Source organism: Thermobia domestica, chromosome 5 (genome assembly GCF_964235325.1).
Source record: "Thermobia domestica chromosome 5, izTheDome1.hap1.1, whole genome shotgun sequence".
In the NCBI taxonomy this organism is placed as follows: domain Eukaryota; kingdom Metazoa; phylum Arthropoda; class Insecta; order Zygentoma; family Lepismatidae; genus Thermobia; species Thermobia domestica.
In genome coordinates, this window is record NC_137458.1 from 152,354,408 (window position 1) to 152,377,807 (window position 23,400).

Genomic DNA, 23,400 nt, shown 5'->3' on the forward strand with positions numbered 1-23,400 from the left:
ATTAGACTAAAAACTAAACTCAGCATGACAGCCCATAGGAGCCTAGCATGCCAGCTGGTAAACATTCACAACCTGGAAGATCATGATCAGTGCAATATGAAACAGTGCAAATACATGAGGAACAAATTCACCATTATTCAATATTATTGACGATGCGTAAGGGGAGGAGATTTCCTGGACGAGGAAGGAATGTGTGCGGGTACAGAGGCATCTCAAGGGATGGGCGACTGCCCAGGGCCTTGTACTTTTAGGGTCCTTGCAAAGATTAATGAGTCTAAAACGGTTTGGCACTCACTTTTGTCGATGCAACAATAAAAACAATTCTGAATTCGGATTTATTTATAGGAAAAAATACATCATAAGGCTTCAAACTAACTTTTCATCTATTCTGAGATAACTACCATAGGCGAGAGGCGGCGAGTTTATTTTAAGACTGCAATAATGAATGTATATAAGTCTTTCTTTCCTTCAGTACCAATAACATCGTTGATATTATTTGATTTCGATAAATTTTATTATAATTAGCAATTTAAGAAACGGGGACAGGGAGGACACGTAAACATTTCTTGCCTAAGGTCTCACCAAAATTTGCTACGCTGCTGTGCAGATAGGATGGTAAAGATCAATACTGAATAGTGAAAGTATAAGTGGCTAATATGGAATAGAGAAAAGAGAACTCCTTCAGAAGGGGATTGGGAAGGGAGGGAAGTACAATGCTGTGACACTTGAATTGCGTCTTGATCTGTATACTTCAATAAACTTTTCTTATTAGATTACTAAATTTCTTGTTTCTTACTCCGGTTATTCAAAGTATTGAAATGTTCTCAGAAGGAGTGCCCACCCCTCCCTTTAATCCGTCCGTGGTCGCTTTTCGCTACTAATTCAAAATGCTTACCCAAACAAGTTTTCTTCTTGTGACTTTGGGGGTGGAAGAAACAAACAAACCGTGGAAAAAAAAAAAAAAAAAAAAAAAAACTTTTCCAGACCATTCTAACCACTGAGAAGTGAAAATCACAACATGATTTTTCTGGCAAGATCGTCCTTTTAAAAGCCGCTAACAAGCAAACAGATGTTCAATAGCCCCCTCTTCCCTTGACATATTTTCTATTCCCTGTTCCCAAACTTACTGAAGAATCTATTGCAATTAACCTAACACATGTAACGTAAATTGGAGACCCTCGTTGAATTTATATGGATCTTGTGTATTCTTATTAAAAATTTCAAGTCATTGCCTGCAATACTTTGGTAGAAATCACCATATCAAAATTCACGTGTTATCAAATGCAGAGTTAGAAACCTAAGCGAAGAGGTATAAGATCCCTTAATATAGGAATTTCCAAGGTTGTGTCTGCTTGATAGTTTTAGGTGAAATATTATAAAGAGGGAAAATCAGTTCGTAATATTGGGGGAATAGTAAATAGGTCACACTCCACAGTTCATTACATTATTAGACATTTTAAATCAACAAAAGCAATGGAAAATAAACCAAAAAGTGGAAAACCCAGAGTCTTTTCAAATTCAGACGAGCGATAAATTGTACTACAGGTTAATAAAAAAACCCAAGATAAGTGCTCCTGAACTGCCCAAAGTAGTATCAGAACATCTTAATAAAAGTGTGAATCCTGAAGCGATAAGATTGGTTTTAGAAAGAAGCAATTTACATGGAAGAGTAGCCTGTAGAAAACCGTTCTTGAGCAAGTGCAATAGAAAAAGTGTAAAAAAAAAAACTCTAAAAGTAAAGATTTTTCGTTTTGGAGCACAATGTTATTCGCGGAAGAAAGCAAATTTCATTTGTTCCGCTCATATGGTCAGTGTTGTGTCTGGCGAAAACCTAATGAAGAACTCGGTAATGAAGAGCGTAATCTACGATCTCGAAACGTGGAGATGGCTCGGTAATGGTTTGGGGCTGTATGTCTGCTGCTGGTCCAGGTAGCCTTTGTGTAGTCGATGGAATTATGGACGAAACAAAGTATTTAAACATTCTGAAGCAACATTTGGTACCAAGTGCTGAAACATTGGGAATAAAAGAGATCTTCCAGTACTATCAGAGTAATGATCCCAAGCACAAAAGATATGTTTGTTTCTCCTGTATAATTGTCCGCATGAAACACCTCTGCAATCTCCTGATATTAACGTTAGTAAGCATTTATGGGTGTATTTAGAAAACCAGTTAAAAAATCATACTATCAGAACTAAGGAAGACTTGGAATTATCACTTCAGACTGAATGGACAAAAATTGATCCTTCTGCAAAAAATCTTGTAAAATCCATGCCCGAAAGATTGAAAGCCATTGTGAAAAATAAAAGATTGCCAACAAAATATTAAAAATATCTAATAACATTCTAAAATTTTGTTACAGATTAAGTCTCGAGTTCTTTTTTCCTCTGAAGCGTACTCTTGGAATGTGTGAGTATGTATATGTTCAACTTCTTTATTGAGCCACTGTACATCTAAGGAATCTACATCTAATCTACTTCTGCAGGATATACATCTAATCTTCAATTATTAAAGATATAGGAATATATAAAAGAAATTCACACTCTTTACTGCCAGAAGAAACAACCAGTAGGTTTGAAGTGTTTATGCATTATATCTATCTTCAGAAAACACGGAGAAGATTTTTTTTCTTTTGTAGTTAAGCGTCTCTTCAGCACCGGAACTGTATGAGACATTGACCTACAGCTTAACGTGGGATCCTAACCATAGTAGCTCCCACCGAGAATCCAACCCGGGTGTCCTGCACAAAATGCGCATATCCACTACAAGGGAGTTCAACACGGCGGCGAGTGTGAATGACTATATTTCGATGTCAAGAGCTGATTTAATTATATACGAAGAGGTATACGTTGTAAGGAAACTTAGCATAATATTGCATCCACAGATCCTTATCAATTAATGGAAATACCTTGAAGAAGTGCAGCATACCAGATAAATATGACGTTGGATCACCTTGCGTCCTCAGAACAGTTCTGATACGACGTGAAATTAATCATAGAGGCCGTAGGCGACTGGAATATTACACTATTTCATTTACAATGCATTACTTGGTTCCGTGAAAGAGGATGGAGGCGGAAATTTTTGCCGAATTCTTATCTCCAAAACAAACCACAGATTTTCAATTCAAGTCTGTGAATTGGGTAGGCCAGGGAAAGTGTTTAACTTCACCCCGATGTTCCTTAAAGCACGCCGCCGCAGCTCCAGTTTGTGAATGGGCGCATTATCGTTGGGGGAATATGACGTCATTGCCCGGAAACAACATCTGGACTATAGAATTCACGTGGTCCGCTAAAATGGCGATATAATCACGGGCAGTGACGCGACCGATAAGCCACTGAAAACCAAGGATATTGCGGCCCACAGCATCACAGAGCCACCGCCATGTTTCACGATTGGGCGAAGACATTGTCGATGATACGCTTCTTTCAGCATCCACCACACACAAACATGACCCGCGGTTTGAAATAAGGTGAATGATGACTTATCCGACTATATCACACGTTTCCAATCGTCAGTTGTCCATGTCATGTAACTCCCGGCAAACTGTGATTGTCGACAAAGGCTGTAGGAGGTGCTACTTGACTTCCTCGGTCACACGAGGTTCGTGAGTGTCAATCTGCTGTAATACTCGACTGGACCTGACACTGAGGGTTTCTTCCAAGCACTTCCTCTTCGCCTATGTGGTTTTGGCATGAGTTTTGTAGTAAAGATATATATATATATATTTAAGGTTTTTCTCATTCACACGAGTGAAATGCTAGGACAATATCTAACATACGGGTCCCAGACCGCTCCTTTCCTTTTCTGTTCCCATTTTCCTTCTTCTTTTGCCAATAGTGTACCCGCCGATGAACTTTTCGTTTTATTTTCCCCTTAAATTCGGTTTTCTTTTTACCAGCATTCAGTATTATTTTTCGCTGAGAAATAACTTTTCGTTTTTCTTATAGAAGAATTTAAAAAACTTTTAGACTTAATACCAAGCATCAACATAGGTATCCGACCAATGGGTACGAACTTCGTCACAACTCTCAGATGAATTCTGAGGAAGATGTGGGTAAATGCTTCGTAGTAAATCACTTTAAACTTTTCACTTATACAGAATATAATTTAATATTTTGTTCAGTTCATTTACAAATAGAAAGCAACATATTCCTTCTCCCATCCACAACTCCACAAAGAAATATTCACAAGCACAAATTGTACTTCTTGGGGGGGAGAGGGGGGAGCTACATTATTTGCTCTAGGTGAACACACTTTTATATACTTCACTTGATACTGAATATGAGGTTTCTTTCCTGTCCTCACTTCTCAAAGAACAAAATTCTTAGTTCTTCCACACTTTGTTCTCAGAGTTTGCCTTTGCACTGTAACCACACTACTTTACTCTAAGAAAAAAAAAAAAAAAATCTTTCAGAGCCTACGGTCGAGGCAGGTTATAATATTGCTTGACTAGCATTATGCAGTTTCAAGTACACAAAGATTTTCCACAAAGTTCACTTTTTTCTTTTTTTGGTTCCAAATGATCCCTTCACAGTGTCTTTTAGAGAAACCAAGGTTTAAACCAGCTGGTTAAAAAAAAAAAAAAAAAAAAAAACTGGTTTAAACCAAAAAACGAAAAATGTTCGTAAAATTGTAAGTATTTGTAAAATGTTGATGAACACACATTTGTGGGTTATCACGTTTCACTCCCGTATATTATTCATATTATATTCAGACCTAAATTCCCCATTCATTACTCAAAAAGATTATACTACAAAAGCAACTTTTTTTTATAAGTTTATAAATGTTTGTTTTGTGATTTTTTTGTAGTTGTTATTACTGTTATGTAATTGCAATCAAAGAAAAATTCTAAATATTGTTTCGTTTCAATGTTTACTATTGATAAAATACATAGAAATGCCGTACTTTTTCTGTGTGTGTGTGGGGGGGGGGTCTTACAATCCCCGCGAAAGGCATTTAGTGAAATGAGAAGTATCTTTGGTATCTATTTATGTATAAATGAGTCTGAGCCAAAGTGGACTCAAATAATTCGTATATTTAATCACTTTTCTTACTGATATGCAAATTAAGTCGTCGTATTTCTTTAACTTGGACCAATAAAAGTCGTTGTTAACTATCTTGAAATAAATTAGTTCTTCTGTATTCCGTAGTACTGTGAAATTGTCCATATGTAATTCTGTATAATGGTTTCACTTGTGCAACTGTTTATCTTCTTGTCCTTCTGAAATGACTCTTGACAGTTATACTAAGAAGCATGTAAAGATCAGTACAACGCATTTTTATCAGGATTCCTTTATGAGTGAGTCGGCAGACGTATCACATTTGTGGCCAATTAGTCCTGGTTCCGTGTTCAAATGGAGGACAGTTTCTCTCTGATGTAACTCGAGAAGCGGTTTTTATTCCGCTTTAAGCTTATGTGACCTCTTCCAGCATAACCCGGTTGTTGCATAATAACATCAAGGCGAAACAAACTTATTTCTGTCCATATATGATATGAATATATGGAGCAAATTATTTAAACCAAAAAAACCTGGTTTAAACCAAAAAACCGTTTTTTTTTTTTTTTAAAAACATGGTTTTTGCCAACCCTGATTATACCCACACACGTTGAATGACAACATTAAGTGCTAGTTCTACTATCCACACTTTTACACTCCAACACACATTGTTTTCGAAGGGGGCCTTTTATTGACTAGTATAGTCTATACAAAACAGAAATGAAAAACGTAATTGCTATTTACATTATCCACACTATATAATTAACTTTATCACACGCTAGGTTATATTGTTATGCGGCACACTGACATTATCTGCCATTATTTCCATCTTCCTTTTGACTCCTGATTTGGACTAAGACTAACCGACCACTACGGCACCTAACTGTGTTCAACACAGTTTGTTATATGCCTCATGGGCACACTTGAAATAACATTTTCACACCACAATATTCTTAACAACAAGAACTACCCATTTATCGAACGTTCCCTATTTGGATATGCATAATACTATTGTGACCTTATCAGAAAGAACGTCTCCCTTCTCCCAAACAGCACAAGCAGAAAAGAATATCAAACCGACGTCATGGATGGATGGAGTTACGTCGAAGATGCCCGGAGTAAGGTGGATGATGACTGGACTGACTATTCAGAAGACGATTAAGCATTCTTCACGATGCTATTTAACCTCGATGTCTTCACATATTTTCCTTTGATAGTTTATTGTTTGCACAGGTTTTTTTTTACACTGTGGATTCATATTATACATGCGACTTAAAGTGCAGTTGTTTTTTTTTTTTTTTTTTTTTTTTTTTTTTTTTTTTTTTTTTTTTAAGTATATAGTGGATTTCCAAAACAACCTGAGTTTGTATTATGTTCAAGTAGATATATCAAACTGCAGTTTGACATAATTTTGGTGTTGTTCGATGTGTCCGCTCTATTGTTAATACATCTCCGAAAACGAATATTAATGTCAAAATACAGGTTCACCGAACACGCTTTTTCGTAAACAAATTGGTCTCATAATGTAATAAATAAATCTATGGTCTTGCTATTTGGCTATTTTATGTGTTATTATCAGTGAAACAAAACATTATTGCGAACTGTTCCGTCATATTACCGCTTTACACGCAAATTCATTTATCACACACCCACCTTGAGTTTTCGAAGTTTGGAACAAGGGGTAACTTCCGGATGCTCTACAGGGACAACCGGAAATGATCCCAACATAATCCAAACGACCTTTCTCGCGGAATATGGTGTAGATTACAGGTATCAACTTTCATGATCCATTGATAGGCAGAAAATGGCCCTTATCATGACCCATCCTTTTTGTCTATCTTTTAGTTAACTTGTTAGTAAATTTAAAATAAGTACATATTAATTAGTTACTGAAGTTTAGTTTCTAGCTATACTTGCTTCATCACGCCATAATGAAGTAATTTGGCCTTACAAAGAGCATAAGGCATAATTTGCTTAATATTCTCTGACTGTAGTATGCAGATAATTGGATTAGCTTAATACAGGAAGGATCCTCTGGTGACCATTTGTTGCTGTAGCAGTAAGTTTTCCAGTTTCTTAGGCAGTAGAGTGAATTTTAGTATTCAGAAGAAATGGTTTTCCACTCTGAAGTTTTCAGTGTTCTTTCTTGCACTCTTGTAACAGGATTTCCACCGATCTGGAAAAAGTGTAAAGCTCAGAATGTAAAAGTTAGAGAATTTCATGAAAAAACTGAGAAAATTGGGGAATTTTGAGTTCAGGTTTTTACTTCCCAGAACTAGTTTTTCTTTTTGTTTTACTCGATCGTTCGGTAGGAAATATTTATAAAATAAATTAGTTTGTTTTACAAAACTTTTCTACCTGCACATACTGTATATATATGTGCATGCGTAGTAGAGAGGAACCCTCTGATTGAGAAAAATATACCTGCCTTTTACATTATATGTAGACCTGAAAAACTGAGAAAAGTTAGAACCCTGTTATAAGAAGTGAACACAAATTTCCGTTATCAGTAGTAATATTCTGTGTGTTATCGCTTATTCCAATTTCAACACTTGTTCTCCAATTGTTTTAGGGAAAGCCGCTCCTGTTCTATGCGTTGCAAGAGTTCAGCATTTTAAAGTGGGTGAAACAAGTAGCACTCGTGTCTGACGACCCAGAGAATGTAAAGCAACTTTTGGGCGATTTCGATGGCGAAGAGAAAGTAATATATGTGCAAGGGAAAAGTACACGTCATAGATCTATTCAAACAGGCCTGTCTGCCCTGCTACACCAAGGTATGTTATTTCAGTTATCTCTAATTTAAATTTTTAAACATGTACAGCATGTACAGTTACTTTTAAGGTCAAGTACAGAATCTGTTATCGGGAAGAAATTAAGATTTGGCTGAATTTTGAGTTTTTTTTTTTTTTTTTTTCAAATGAAATGTCATCACAGTTCACTGTTCATTTTAGTAACTAAATGAGTGTGATTAGAAATGTTAAACAAAAATCACCAGAATAAGGAAAGTTTGATTCATATTTGTAAATATTATGTGTATAATTGTATACATAATATAGATTAAATACACGTTTATTATAATTTGATTGACTACGTCTTTTCAAAATGAAAGTAATTGTGAGAAATATTCTTTTTTGCTTTTATATTTTTTAAAAATGTGCAGTTGCTGATAATAGAGTCGATGTTATATTGTCTGAATCAAGACTTGAAGGGTGAAAACTCCAAAATTTGAGAATCAAGACTTTAAGGGTGATAACTCCCAAATTTCAGAACGCAAGTCGCATAAAATACTTATGATTTGACTCATACAGCTACAGAAGCTTAGCAAAGCATAACAGATACAAGGTGGCTGGATTCTATCTATTTGAAATAATGAAGCAGCGGTTTTCGAAAGTCTTGGTGAAGTAGAAAAATTTTGAGATGAAACAAAGATCTCACTCTCTGTATTTATGAATGTGACCGTATCTAATTTCTACTGAAAAGGTATCTTAACATTGGCACACCATACTTGGAGCTCTTTCGCTGTTTTCGTAAATACATGGTCATGATGTTCTATAAACATGACAAATAAATAACACACAAAGAGTTCAAAAGTGAATGGCTTGACCGGAACTCGAACCTGGGATCTACGCCGTACCGTGCCGATGTGTTCACCACTACGCCAACCAGTCCACTTCCTAGAACACACTCTCTCTCCTGAAATCGTTGTTCTGGAATGTATGGCTGTTCTGGGAAGCGGACTGGGTGGCGTAGTGGTTAACGCATCGGTAAGGAAGTCGGAGATCCGGGTTCGAGTCTCAGTCTAGTCATTCTTTTTTTCACTCTTTTCGTGTGTTTGATTTCGCACCTACAGAGAATCTGATGTGTAAAAAAAATTCGGTTGTGTCCTCTTATCATTAACATATGACAAATAATTGTTGCACAAGAAAGGTAAGTCCTGTTAATTGAACCACGAGAGGTAGATGGTCAGATTTTCTTGAACACAATTATTAACATGACTTGATTCAAAAAAGATAAATAGCGTTTCATTGCTATACAATTGTTACTTCGCAGACATAAAAAACATAATTCTTGAAAACATTGTGATCTGCGACAAAAAATAGTGATGCTGAAGAATAATACGAACATAAAGAATGGTTTGGCTCAGATAACCATACAACAAATACAAATAGTTAACAAATTAATGGCTACATCTAAAGAAAGTATATCTTATCATATTAATGTGGCGTTGGACTACCTTTCACCCTCAGAATGGCCCTGATACAATGTGGAAGGTTATAGAGGTCGTGAACAGTAGCAAGTGGAATATTATGTATTACGTTCTTCAAGGTTGACCTCTTACCTTCTTGCTAGTAGGAGTTGATTCCTACAAGGTTTGAAGGACCTAGTAAGAGGTTTGGAGTCGAAAAGCTCTTGTAGCCTACAGATCAAAGATGTTCGGAACGAAGGAGTTCTGCAACGCAGGATACAGGTGGTAAAACTGTAGAGGACAAGTCAGAAAAGTACGATGGATGGTCTAAAGCTTCCAAACTCCAATAATCTTTGACATGTGATGATATATGATCACTTGTTGGCAGTTCAGAAAGCTAAGGTGCTTCGATCATAATATGCTGGCAGCCCACCACACTAGAGCCCTGCATGGGCCGGGCGCGCCCGTTTGGCCCGGCGGATTACCCGGCCCTGCCTGATACGGGCCGAACCGGCCTTGGCACATTCCGGGTCGGATACAGATGCTATAGAGCCGAACCAGGCACATGTATTTCCGGGCCGGCCCGGCTTGTCCCGAACACTGTAAAAGACGGATCGGAAACTAATACTGTCAGCCCATGTTAATCATAATGTGTTTGGGAAACTGATTCTTTATTCAAAACTGTAAAGAAGTTCAATACTGTGGTCAGCCAAGAATGAGGTCACAACATTAGCATGGTGTGGTGGTGCATTGTCCATGTGGATGATGAAATTGCCATTTGCGGTCGTTTCTCAGTAATTTTGGCAAAAATTTAAAAGTGTACGAAAATACTCGTCCTTAATTATATGACCTTTAGGAACAGGATGGCACAATATCACTCCCTGGGGATCCGAGAAGATAGCGTACAGCAGCTTCTCGTTGGATGCCACCTGGCGATTTTTTCTTTTTTTTTCTTTTTCTTTTTTGGTGTGTTGAGTCGGTGTTTCCACTGCATCAGCTTCTTTTTTTGTTTCTGGATTGAATAGTAGAATCTGTAATTCATCCATTGTCACAACATTTTACAAGAAATTGCACTTTTCTTCGAAAAACATGTCAAATTTGCAACACTTGATCGAATCTTTGCCTCTTTTTGATCGTCATGAATTATTGGTGGGGCCCAGGAGAAGAATCTTTTCTGAGGTTCAGTTCGTTTGTAAATATTCGTCTACTGTTCCCATTGTTAGCCTCAGTTAATGACAAATCTCCTGTAGGGGTCTATCTTCCATGATGAAATTTTCAATACGGGTAATGTTAGCATCAGTTGTTGATGTTTTTGGACGTCCAGACCTCTGCTCATCTTTCACACTCGTTCACCCTGCTTCGAACTCACGCATCCACTTCCTAACAGTGCTTTCTGCACAAGCACTATCACCACACACACACAGTTGGCGATGAATATCGACTGCACAACGTCTAGCTGCGGTGAGAAATTTCGCAATTACCAGTTGGTCTTCAACCCAAAATTCCATGCCCTCGGAAAGTATCAGAGACACGTCTTACTCATTCAGGCATTGTTAACTCAACTGCTGCCACGTTGTAAACAAAACCTGCACTGCTTAGAGACGAAGGATGGAGGTCTCAGACGCCGCGGTTGCTTTTCTGAAATGACAAAAAATGTGGACTTTAAAACAAAACAGCATGTATTTTTGGTGTGCACCTCGTAATATACAATACGCTTTTAGACTTTTAACTACATAAGTCATATAGAACAGTTATGTCCATCTGTCTGTCGACAGGTATCAGAGCAAAAACGTAAGACAATATCGAGAAATGGTCGTTGAAATTTCCTAGAACTTACCTGCTCAATTGATTTACGTGAGCAGGAACGGTAAGATGTATTAAAAAAAAAAAAATCAGTGTCGCAAGAAAAAGTTTTATCTCCTTCGTTAGCCCCCAAACCGAAAGTGGTAGAAATATATCGTTTCCGATTTCAACGTTGAAACCATTGAAAAGAAATGGAAACAGACAGCGACAAGCGATTTTTTTTTTTTTTTTTTTTTTTTTTTTGGAATGAATTCAGGGTCTTAAGGAAATATTCCATCTTCTTCTGTATTTCTCTACTAAGACCGAAAGTGGTAGAAATTTACTACTTAACAGGTTTCACTACTCTCTAGCCCTCTATTGTAACCCGAAGTTATAGATCTGTTTCAAGTATTAGCATAGTTTAAAAGTCTACCGTAGTTTTACAACTGTGAAACGAAACTTACTTGTTCCTTATACTCATTTATCTATTTGTTAATTCCTCACTAGTTTATATATATCCACTTCCAGTAGTTTGATCTTCAGTCACTAAATTGTCCTTTCAACCTGGTTGCAGTCGCGCAATTGTGCACTGAAATGTGGCGCGAAACCTACATTTAAATTAATTAATTTCTCTTTTCTTTTCTCCCTACTTGTTCCCCTCCCTATCTAATGAAGTGATAAAACAGAAGAGTTTACAATGTACCTTTCTATGTGTCTGTGGTTATGTCTTCAATATTGCGAGGTATAAGTTATAATAAATTGCAAATATCTTTTATTGTAGAACATTTTATATATACACATGAATTTAATTTCTAGACCCGTCGCTGAAAGTAATCGTGATCCATGATGCGGTACGCCCACTCATTCCAATTCCTTTCCTTGAGAGTCTTGTGGTGGCTGCTGATTTGCATGGAGCAGCAGGTGCAACGCGTCCATTGGTGTCCACAGTTATTTCTGCTGACGTCAATGGATTTTTGGTCGAATGCTTAGATCGATCGAAGTACGTGGCCAGCGAAACACCGCAAGCATTTCAGATGGATGTATTAAAGGCAGCGTATAATAAGGTAATTGAAATACTGTTTTACCTTGAAAATAAGCTAGTAATAATATACACTTTATTTTTATTGATTTACATCACTTTAGTTGTGTCTGTTTTGCACATAAGTAAATTATTTTTCGATAAACAACCAATAGAATAAAAAAAAGCATAGGTATCATATCCGAGGTTTCAGGTTTAAGTGAAACTTACCGTCAAATATTTTAAGGAATAGGTACAGGAAGAAGGGAAGAATTACATATTACAGCTACCCATGTAAAGGCTCTGAAATAGCCAAATGATCCTTACTCATAAGGCGCGTCTGCACATACTGCAGTCGTAACCCTCCTGTCTTCTATAGTTTACAAACTGAAACAGAACGCCTTAGTCCAATGTACTACGTTGTTTGCCATAGTTACTTTTATTTTCTCTCTCAGTACTTAATATTAACTAAAATTAGAAAGGAGCTTGCTTTTCCTTTAATAAAATAATTTTTAAAAAATGTTTCTCATGCAAGAACACAATTTTCAGTGATTAGGAAATAATTTTACAGTGGGAAGCGCTAAGTCTTCATAAATTTGAAAAATCAGAAATTGCAATATAGTATTGTCAAAATATATACAAAGGAGAAACAGGAGAGACTGCCAATATATTTAACACCAAATGTATTTAAGTGTAGATTCAAAAGAAATTCAAAGAATGAAAACGTGCGAATGAACCGAAGGTGAAACCCAGGTCTTTAGCGTACTATGTCGGTATATCTATTACGCTACCCAGTCCTTTCCTAGACCAATCATGCTTATGCTCAAGAACGATCGAATAGTGTAGTGGCTAATATACTTGCAAGTTAAGATGAAGATTCGATGTCGAACTCGACAAAATCGATTTGTGACAATGCCACTGATAGGCATCTGATATAACATTAAAAATTACAAGAGGTCTGCAATCCGTTTTCTGATTGCATTTTTCGTTCTCGAAATATTGTCGAAGCTCCCCAAATGGGATTTTGCGACGCCACTGATAAGTCATTGATATTTAAAACGACTGGATAAATCGAGGATTCTAATTCCGAATTAGAAGACTATTTAGCTATAGCTCTTGCCATAAAGGGCGTTACAGGCATTAAAAACACAATGACTGACAGACAAAAAGGTTGTAAAATTCGCGTTTTCCTTACTGACTCAAAAAAGAAACAAAATTTTATTTCCTTTCGATTTTGTTGTACTTTGACGAGATGAGCTTTATTTCCTATCTGACAGCAATAATTCTTTATGAAGATTTTTATAACTTCAAAGTTTTTGTATTTTTTTAAATAAAGAAAGGCTGTTTTCGTGTGTGAAATTCAGTGTGTTATTGAACAGATTTTGAAATGAACAATTATGTTCCGTTGTTTTCAAATATGGAACATTTCAGTTATTGTACACTCACAAGGAAAAAAGATACCTACTAGTTTTGAATTGGTCGAAGTAGTTCTGGAAAGCATGCCTACTATTGCTTTTTATGAATGCAAAATTCCAAAGATGCAATAGGTACCTTTACGATTTACATACTTCCTGATTATTTTCTCTCTTAATCTTTGCTTGTAAGTGTTAAGTACCTATGCTTGTTATTAGGATTTGTGCTTGGTATACGTGTGTGTTATAATAAGCGCTTGTGTCATAATGTTTTAATCATTTTAAGTTATGCGTTTTTCAATCCGCCTCGGGACTCATTATCGTGATTGAAATTAGTATTGCACATTGCAAATCCTTAATGTTTTCTAATTCCAGCTTATTTCAATCTCATGCTTAACAATGGTGATAGGCATAGGTGTAATAGAAGGGGACAGGCACTCTGGCACCCCTAGAATACCATTAAACCCATTGAAAGGTTCTTTCAGTTCTTACCAGTAAAGACCATGCTCCCTCTCGCTAGTAAAATATCGTAGTTATATCAATGGTGATAGGAGCCAAGAGTTGCTATCTGTGGAGTTTTGGATTATAATTTTCTTATTTTGCACTATTTTTACACAAAATCTCTAAATAATTAATAGTTACAAATCCTCTTTTAATTATGAATTCTCACATGCAAAATAGGTAAATAAATTTAAAACAGTTGTTATTGTCCAAATGATTTAGAAACAGTCTGAAGCGTTTTTCACTATGTTGTCAAGATCCTAAACAGTTGCTAGATGTATAGAAGAAAAAAATTATTTAGATATGTAGGTGATACGTTTATGATCTGACGAAAAAAAGAAGCCAGTATATGTGCAAATGCACTTAAGACGTTTGAAAATAATAATAATTAGGTAATAAAATTTGTGAGAGAGGCAGAGGCAGTTACATTTCATTTTTAACTTGTACTTCCAATTGCTTAGTAAATAAAAGGATGAAGACTATTTGACAGGGGCATCTTGCTGTATTTCGTACTAGTTACTGAGACAACAGATAGAATTAATGCTGTTTTTCACCTGTATTCCTTACTTATTTTGAAAACTATTTATTTTGACTTTATATAATCTTGACTTCTTTTTATCATTCCTTATAGAAGTGAAAGTATGAGAGAGAGCGATCCTATTTCCACAAAAGAGATATTATTGTTTCTTAATAGAGTTATAGGGTTTTAAAAAAATCATATGGTTGCTTTATAAGCTATAAATATGCTTTTAATTGTTTGCAGTATTAATAGTTTTATTATTATTATTATTATTATTATTATTATTATTATTATTATTATTATTATTATTATTATTATTATTTATTTATTAATACAGTGTACGGACGAAGATCTGGATTTCGGGACCGAGTGCTTGCATTTAGCTCAGAAATATGCAGGAAGTCGAGTAAAATTATTGGAAGGTCCATCTGATCTATGGAAGGTAACATATAAGAAGGATTTTTACGCCGCGGAAGGTTGCTTAAAAGGTGAGTTAAGAGAAAAAGTTTCAGAGTTCCTACAGGGTTCCTACAAACTGGAAAATCAGGGATTTTTTTTGGGTAGTCAGAGAAAATCAAGAAAATGGGTCCTCAGTCTTGGAAAGGTCAGGAAAATTGAGCAATTGTATCGCGGGAAAACCTTGGAAAATACTTTTTGCTTGATAGTTGTAGAATTTTCTTTTAACTCATAGAAGATGCATCTGATAAGAAATTTTCTTTAGAGAAATGTTCCTTATTTGGATTCTCAGTTGATACCAGCGATGACGTGTTTTGAAATCGCTTTTTCTTATAAACCCTCGTTCTTTAAAGTACAACGGGTGGTTTGTGGGTGTTTGAGCTCTGTAGGTGGGATTGAGAGACCCGTGTCTGTTCTATTTTTTCTGTGTCTATTGATTTCTTTTATTTAGTCTATATATTCCTAAAATATTCGGAAGATCATATTGATCAGCCATTTCTCTAACGTGTTGTTCTATAAATGTTTCTGCTGTTGGTAACAAATAGGATTCATCTTAGCGAAGTATTTGCAGTTATTCTGTATGTATGAATATGCTTGAACTTTTTAAAAATACGAGCTTGCTATGTATTTTTGATTGTATGTGTCTGCATTTCTCTCACAAGTTACACTTCGCTCCTTTGAATCCGGAATAGCGGTGTTGGAAGCATTTTTGCTGATACCCGGGAGGAATGTTGGTAACATATGGGCGGAAAGTGTTAAACGTTAGCGCACATATCAAAATAATAATAATAATAATAATAATAATAATAATAATAATAATAATAATAATAATTAAAGAGCGTTGCGAGGCACATTGTTTTGTATAGCTGTGTAGATTGACGGAGTTTGTATTTATGTATTAGTTGACGGTTGGTATTTTGAGAAATTTGAAGTGAGTTTTAGTGGAGTAGATAGAAAATTATGATTGAAGGATGTATAAAGGAGCAATTAGGTTTTAATGTAATAATATGTTAAGCCTGATAAGGCAATATTTGAGAAAGTTCGAGTTATATACGTATCAGGGCAGTCAGTAGAATTTGTTTAAGCCTAACAGGCGGAATGCCACACATATCCTAAAAGAGCAAGTCCTAATGAAGATGCAGTATGTAATGAAAATAAAAATAAAAATAAGTATATATAAATGAAAGAAACCTGGTTGCATTTTACACGTCATGTTAATTCAGTGAACACTAGATATTGGTCCACTGAAACCCTGGATCTCGTACACAAAACTCCCACTGTGTTGTATCCCGTACACGAATCAGTGAACCATTTAGGTATTTATTTTTTTCGAAAATAGAGTAACTCAACTCTGTATCAGGACATTATTCATGAGTTCTTAGCGCTTTTGGAAGTTCGTGAATGAGATGTATGGCTCTAACAAGACGCTTCAACGTGCCATACATCAGATGAAACAACGACATTTTTACATGAATTTTTGGTGACCTTCTGATTTCAAAAGGACTGTGGCCGGCGAGATAACCCGATTTGTCATCATCATACTTCTTTCCTTGGGTTATTTAAAAGAAATATTCTACGAAAATCATCGAGGGATTTGGATACACTGAAAGATATCATCACCCAGTGCATAACAGCAACTGGGTGCCCACTCTATGTCCTGTGGCACGAAATATGTGCCGTCGTGCCCAATTGTGCATCTTACAACAAGGCGGATACTTTTAGCGTCTGCTTTGATATATTTATATCTGCCCAGAGGTTTACTGAGAATGACAATGTCACCTTCACATGGTATAAAAAAATTGTTTCACTTCTAGAATTTCTTAAAGTTCGAGTTCGGTTACTTACCGACCGCTCTGTATAAAATAACGTATAATGCGGGAGATATTTCATTGGTGTTATAATAACGAAGCGTATTGCACTAGGAAAGAAAAAAGGTGAAGCTGAAGCAGCATGTGACTGCTTTTACGCAAGAAAAGGTGAACTGTCAATACGAAATCAATTTCTTCCGCGATATAGATAGGTACATTTTCCTGAGTTCATCAAAATTCTGCCAATCTATTATTATCAGGCTAAATTGCTAAATTGAATTTTAGCAGTTTTAGCAGCATGGCGAACGGTTAAAGAATGTCTTTTAGTGAGCAAAGTGTACCAGATTTTTTCAGCATTTTTAGTTAATGCCTTCATGTGCCGCATCGAGGTTTTATGGAAAAAGTATGCAACACGCACTATATAACCATATTTCACGTTTTTGGCTGTGTAAAATGCATATATTCTCATTTTTTTAAGATTCAACCTTAGGGACAGATTGAACTATACGCAATTCACCTTCCCAAAGCCCACTTATATTCTTCGCTTAAATCGGCCAAATTTCAACGCTTAAGGCAAGAATATTGCGTTTATATATATATATATATATATATATATATATATGTGTGTGTATAAAAAAAATAGATTTTTTAGCCTAAGAGTAGTTTTTTTTTCTGTAATGCAATGCATTATCAACAATCTCGATCATTTATTCTTTGGCCAAAATAACCCAGAACTCACCATGTGGAGATGACTGCACTTCGAGTTCCGTCCTGTTTAATTTTCTGCCATGGCCTTATTGTGTCCTCTCTTACTTGCTTTACTTTTCTAGATGTCATAGTCTTTTTCAATCCAAGTGTTGGCATTTGCTTGCAAGAAAGCAAAGCACAGCGTGTGAATCAGTCGCAACTTGCCGGCCCACACACGGATTGAGAAGCTTGCATCACCAAACATACCATTCGCTCTACTGCTTGGGTGTGGCACGGAAACGCAGTTATTTCTTCTCCGAACATTGAAGCTGACTTAATATTTTCTTCAATCTCGTCGTCGGAGAGCATCTTTGTGAGTGGAGGTTCTGTTGGGACAAGTCTCGGATTGATTTTTGATCTTTTCTTTCCTATGTGACGGGCCCTCTTAATCCTCCTCCAGCCAAATGTACGGATTTTCGGAATAGCATCCATGATCATCCTAAGAAGCAAAATTTCCGGGTGCGCAAAGAAACCATTCTTTTGCAATACAGAGAATACTATTTGCTTAGGTTCCGTGGGTAGAAATTGGACTAGTCGTCCTAAATTCCATAAATGCCGCCCGCGGTCCTACACAGCACGATGGCTTTTGTTTGATGGCAAATCAGCCATAGGCGCACACCTTGACTCACGTATTGTACAAGATACACCAATACCTCGCAAGAGCTCGCTGTGCTAATGCACAAACGAAGAAGTGACATGCCGTGATGAGCCAGCGTGACGACCACTGGACCGGGTTTCTTGTTCGCCAAGTTTGAAGAACAGTATCCTGGGTGAATTGCTCTGCACATTGCCATTGAAGTTCTCGATTTCTTTTTTTCAGACAAGGTAGAGAGCCGTTAAATCTACCCGTGTTGATTGATGTACCGTCACAGCTAGCTGCTACCAACGTTGACAGATCAGTTCCGTTTTCGTCCACAAATTCCTACACGGACGTGGCGATGTCCTCTTCACTACTAGACTTAGGTACGATGTGGCCCAAATATGTTGAACCTGGTTCTTCCACTATTGTTAAGTGTTCTTCGAGTTGCCGTCAATGCCAATGTTTTCCTTTTCTCGCTTTCATTAGGTTCTGGTCTTTTCTTCCATCGAAGAAGACTGCTCTTAACAGATTTTCCGGCTATGTCGTCATTTTCTTGTACAGCTGCGCTGAATTTTCTCTTTTCCCTTCTGACCTTATTTTATATCAATAGCAAGGTCTTTGCGCTCCGTTGAAATGACTCCTGCATCTTGAAGTGCTGCACTAGCAATTATGCAACTGCCTGGAGAAGAAATAACTGCGTTTCCGTTAGTGACGTAACTGGAGGGGGGGGGGGAGATTGTGCCCCGGGTGACAACTAGCATATTTACGTCGCTGGTTTCCGTGCCATACCCAAGCAGTAGAGCGAATAGTATGTTTGGTGACGCAAGCTTCTCAATCGTGTGTGAGCCGGCAAGTCGTGACGGATTCATAGGTTGTGCCTTGCCTTCTCGCAAGGAAATGCCAACATTCGGATCGAAGAAAAACTATGCCATCTAGGAAAGTAATGAATTGCATTACAGAAAAATAAAATAAAATTTATTTTTTATACATACATATAAAAAAAAACACAACATTCTTGCCTTAAGCGTTGAAATTTGGCCAATTTAAGCGAAGAATTGCACATAAGTGGGCTTTGGGAAGGTGAATTACGTATAGTTCAATCTGTCCCTAAGGTTGAATTAATTAATTAATTAATTAAAAAAAAAAAAACCGAGAATATATGCATTTTACACAGCCAAAAACGTGAAATATGGTATCGTATAGTGCGTGTTGCATACTTTTTCCATAAAACCTCGATGTGGCACATGAAGGCATTAACTAAAATTGCTGAAAAAATTTGGCGCACTTTGCCCACCAAAAGACATCCTTTAACCGCTTCGCCGAACCGATTTTCGAAAAAAGTTTAAAATCGGCCCACCCTAGTACGTATGTACAACGCTGCAGGGCGCAATTTTCCGTCTTTTAACATTAAATTTTGAGGGTAGAGGCACGAGAAGTCCGGATTTTGACTGCAATCCGACGTAAAATTTCAAAATTAGTGGTTCGGATCCCACTTTAAGCAATAAATCCTGTCTCATATTGCCTTTCTACTGATGCAAAACTGTAATCAATCAAACTAAATAAACTAATTTTATGCATTTCAAAGAAACTTGAGTTGGAGGATAAATTTGGGCCCAACTTAGTTTTTTAAAAATATGGTTTCAGTGTCTTACCCTCCCAACTGTATATTTTTCAGATAGTAATTTACACGTATACTAAATTCGTTTCAATTTGCTCCAGAGTCCATGTTGCATCATACGGTCCACTGTACGTTTCTTTTCCGAGTCAAAAATTTCTAAAGATATATATATATAACGCAGTAACAATTGAATATTGTATTACTACCCGACTGTCGTCGATGTGAAAATTTCATGACATGACGTAGGGAAATGAGTTAAATTAAGATTATTATAAGATTTGATATCAAAATTGAAACATCGCAACTTAAAAGCATGTAATAGCAAATCTCATATTTGAAAATAATTTCGGCTTAAACTAGCTGCGACTACATTTAATTCAAAATTGAACTTTTGGAATACACAGTATGAACATAGCTGAAAAAAAAAGAATGGTCGGGATTCGAACCTAGGACCATCGACGTAGGAGTCCATTACACTAACCATTCATCTAACACATAATGACGTGAAATGTTTTTTATAGGTTATTGGTTCGCATCCAGGTGACACTCATGCGCATTTTCATTTTTTTTATTTATTTATTTTTTTTTTTTAACTTGTTGTTTTAAAAGTCTAACATGTTTACGATGATTTGTTTCATTTTCCAGTAGATCTTCGCGAAAGATGATGTATGTCTGACCGTGAGTATTAGGCACTACTTTATCAGATGTTTCTATCAAATATAACTCAATTAACACAGTAGTAATAAAACTTCTACTGCCTTAAAAGTGTTCCTGAACAAGAGGAAGTTCATTATGCACCCTGCGACTAAGGTACAAGAGGTCTACGTTCAATGTCAACGGCACAGTCACCAAGTCGACTTTTGTAATATTATATCCTATTAGTTTCTCAACGTAGCGAAAGGAAAAGTATATGGATGACTGCGTAGAGCTCTCCGTGGCTGAATGGATCAAGTCATGGTTCTATAGGTAAGAGGTTCGAAACCAATCTTGGAAGCTAGAGACTTTAAATTCTTAATTCGCCAGATCTCAAGATCTTTCTCTCTCTTTGCAATCATCTGATTCTCTAAAAAGAGTTCTCCACCTTAATTATACAACTGCCTGATGTGATCCTCGCAGTTCGGAAACTTTCCTTCTTCCGTTTCACAAAATCACAAATTTCGTTATAATATGGATGCTGTCTGATCATTTTTTCTCCAATTCTGAACTTGCATATGCAAATCATACCTTTCGTTTTCCATTTTTGAATCTCTCTCTCTCTCAATATCGTCCACTATGAACCCACATGGCTTGGGATTAAACCTTCAACTCTTAAAACCAAATGTAAGAGCTCTAGCAATGTTCTATCGTAACTCTGTAGGTTTGTTGCTGAAAGCAGCGTCATTTTAGATCTTGTTCGGTGCGATTCTCTGCCGACATAAAGAGTTTCACTTTTTTTTCAGTATTTTACTATACATTTGATCAAACAATATGTATTTATCACACTCAAGGGAGGGGAAATTACACCCTCCTGTCCTGCTCAAATGACGCCCCTGTAACATATGTTTGCAATTATTGGGAGACAAAATAAAATTAATCATTGAATAACACTCATTTCTGTCAGTAGTATTTAGAACTCTGCGCCCGCAGTACAAATTACGGGAAGCACAAAACCTACTGCCGTGATTGAAAATTTCTATAAAATTCTCAAGGAGCATTTTGCTAGCTTGATGTGATATGCAGTCTTTGAAGAAGGGAAAGAATCCAAATAAAGACGTTTATGGAGCTATGGGAACATTTTGTGTCAGTTTTTTTACTCGGGCTCTGAAAAGGCATTTCAGAACAAATGAATGAAAGAGACGGTTTTAGAGCTATAAAGTTTGTAAACATGGTTCTTGTTTTTCCCGTCTGAATGGAAAGAGTATATTACGTCATACAGACTGCTTTAGACAAGGAGAAAAGAACGTATTCTATTGAGACTTGTGTTTCTGAATGCATTAGCACACGGCGCGAGTATGTTAGTAATTTAGAATTAAACTTTTTGTAACATTTTCACTGCCGCGAACTGTACCAAGGAACAAAATTGTTTCAGGAGCAAAAAGTTACTCTGGTATTCGTCTCATTGACACAATTATGTTGTAACTTTTACAATATGAAGCTGAAATACCGAGTTATGATGAAAATATATTTTCTTTAGTCTTGTACAAATGTATCTATTCCTGAAAATATATAGAATGTCTGAAGTTAGCATTTTTCTCTACTATTTTTTACCCTCAGCCCTACGAACAGATCACTGCCTACCTGGACTCTATAAATGTAAACATAGAATTGTTAAGATTTACTTTTAATCAGATTCACCTTTATTTCTGTTATATTTATAGTTCTGTTACTTTTTAATACGGTACTGATGGTTGATTGCATTTCTTAGTTCATTTTTAGCAACGATGCTATGTAACACTGAACCAGATGTTTTAAGTATGATCCAAACCACTATTCGCACTTGTATGTGTAACCGGGTATAAAACGGGTAACACACGCACAGACGGCACATGGATATATAGCATTTAGGATATTCGATTTCTTGCAATAAAAACTAAACGTTTTAAAATGTCAATATCCTCTTATATTTTCGCAGTATTTTAAATGTAATGATAAATGTTCCCTTCAAAGAACAAGGTTCATGGTTGAAGTTCTTACACTTATTAAACTGTACAGGCATCTTTCGGGAATTTGCCGAGCCTGAGAAGATGCCAATTAATTGTCTATAGGCTCTCAGCGCCCATGGCCTGCAAATTACAAAGGGGAAAGGAAGCTGAGGAAGATACCATTAAGGTAAACAACCATCGAAGCTTCCTTTTCATAGAGGGTTTTCTTCCAGGGCGCTGTTCCCCTTCCCTCTGTTGCCCCTAAGTAATCTTAACAGCCAAGTTCTAAGCTAGCACATTTATATAATTGAGTGCTAGTTCCGATATACATCCAACTCGTATTGCTAGTAACGTTTTTAGCCTCAACGCTACTAGAAAGAAAAAAAATTGGGGAATAACTACTTACGTGGATCCACTGAATGATAACCACAATAACAAGAGAAACTTAATTCTTAGCAACGGCTTGATTGTTGAGTTTTTAAATAGGAATATATAAATTAACAATGATTACCTTAAACAGTGTTAATAATTTTGAATTGTGAACATTTTAGTTCTGTTGTCTAACTTTCACTTTGCATTAATGTTAACATTGTACAGTCAGAAAGAAACAATATTAAGTATAGGTTTGAGCTATTATTTCTTATACCTTCAGCCTATACTTAATATTGTTTCTGACTGTACCAGGAGGTCTTAAGCGCGTGCCAAAAGTAGACCACAAAGGTCTCTGACGTGGCCTGATCTCTATTCAAAAATTAAGTACTGAACATAAAAACCCAATTAAGAGCAGTTCTAAATACCACCGTATAGCTTAGCCCGCAAACACTATTGAAATCATTAATGTAGACCACAATATCTCGCCAATTGAAGACCCCCTGAAGCAAAATTTAAGTAATAATATACAATGTAATTGGACACCAATTTTCTTAAGCAATCTATTAACATAATTGAAGTTATTTTTATTGCAATTAAAATTATTGTATGTAATGAAAGGGAAAACGATAAAGTGGTGAGTGGAATGGAGAAAATTTGCTAAAATATGAAATCTGTTTCATCGTAGATACAGGGACACCAAGGCTGTTACTCACTTGGAATAAATAAATAAATAAACAAACAAACAAGAATAAACTTCGCATGTTTCTTAGGTACAAATGCAATT

The 23,400-nt window shown here is 36.3% G+C and overlaps 1 protein-coding gene across 4 annotated transcripts in view; it reads left to right on the top strand.

Annotated features, from left to right (window-relative positions):
* Positions 1–23,400, top strand: part of LOC145686187 (D-ribitol-5-phosphate cytidylyltransferase-like) — a 75,681-nt gene that overhangs the window by 37,744 nt on the left and 14,537 nt on the right. For all 4 annotated transcript variants that reach the window (XM_081759217.1, XM_081759216.1, XM_081759218.1 and 1 more), the window contains exons 3-5: positions 7,568–7,769; positions 11,780–12,027; positions 14,752–14,902. In XM_081759217.1, the coding sequence (XP_081615343.1) occupies positions 7,568–7,769; positions 11,780–12,027; positions 14,752–14,902 (601 nt within the window). The remainder of the gene's footprint in view (positions 1–7,567; positions 7,770–11,779; positions 12,028–14,751; positions 14,903–23,400) is intronic.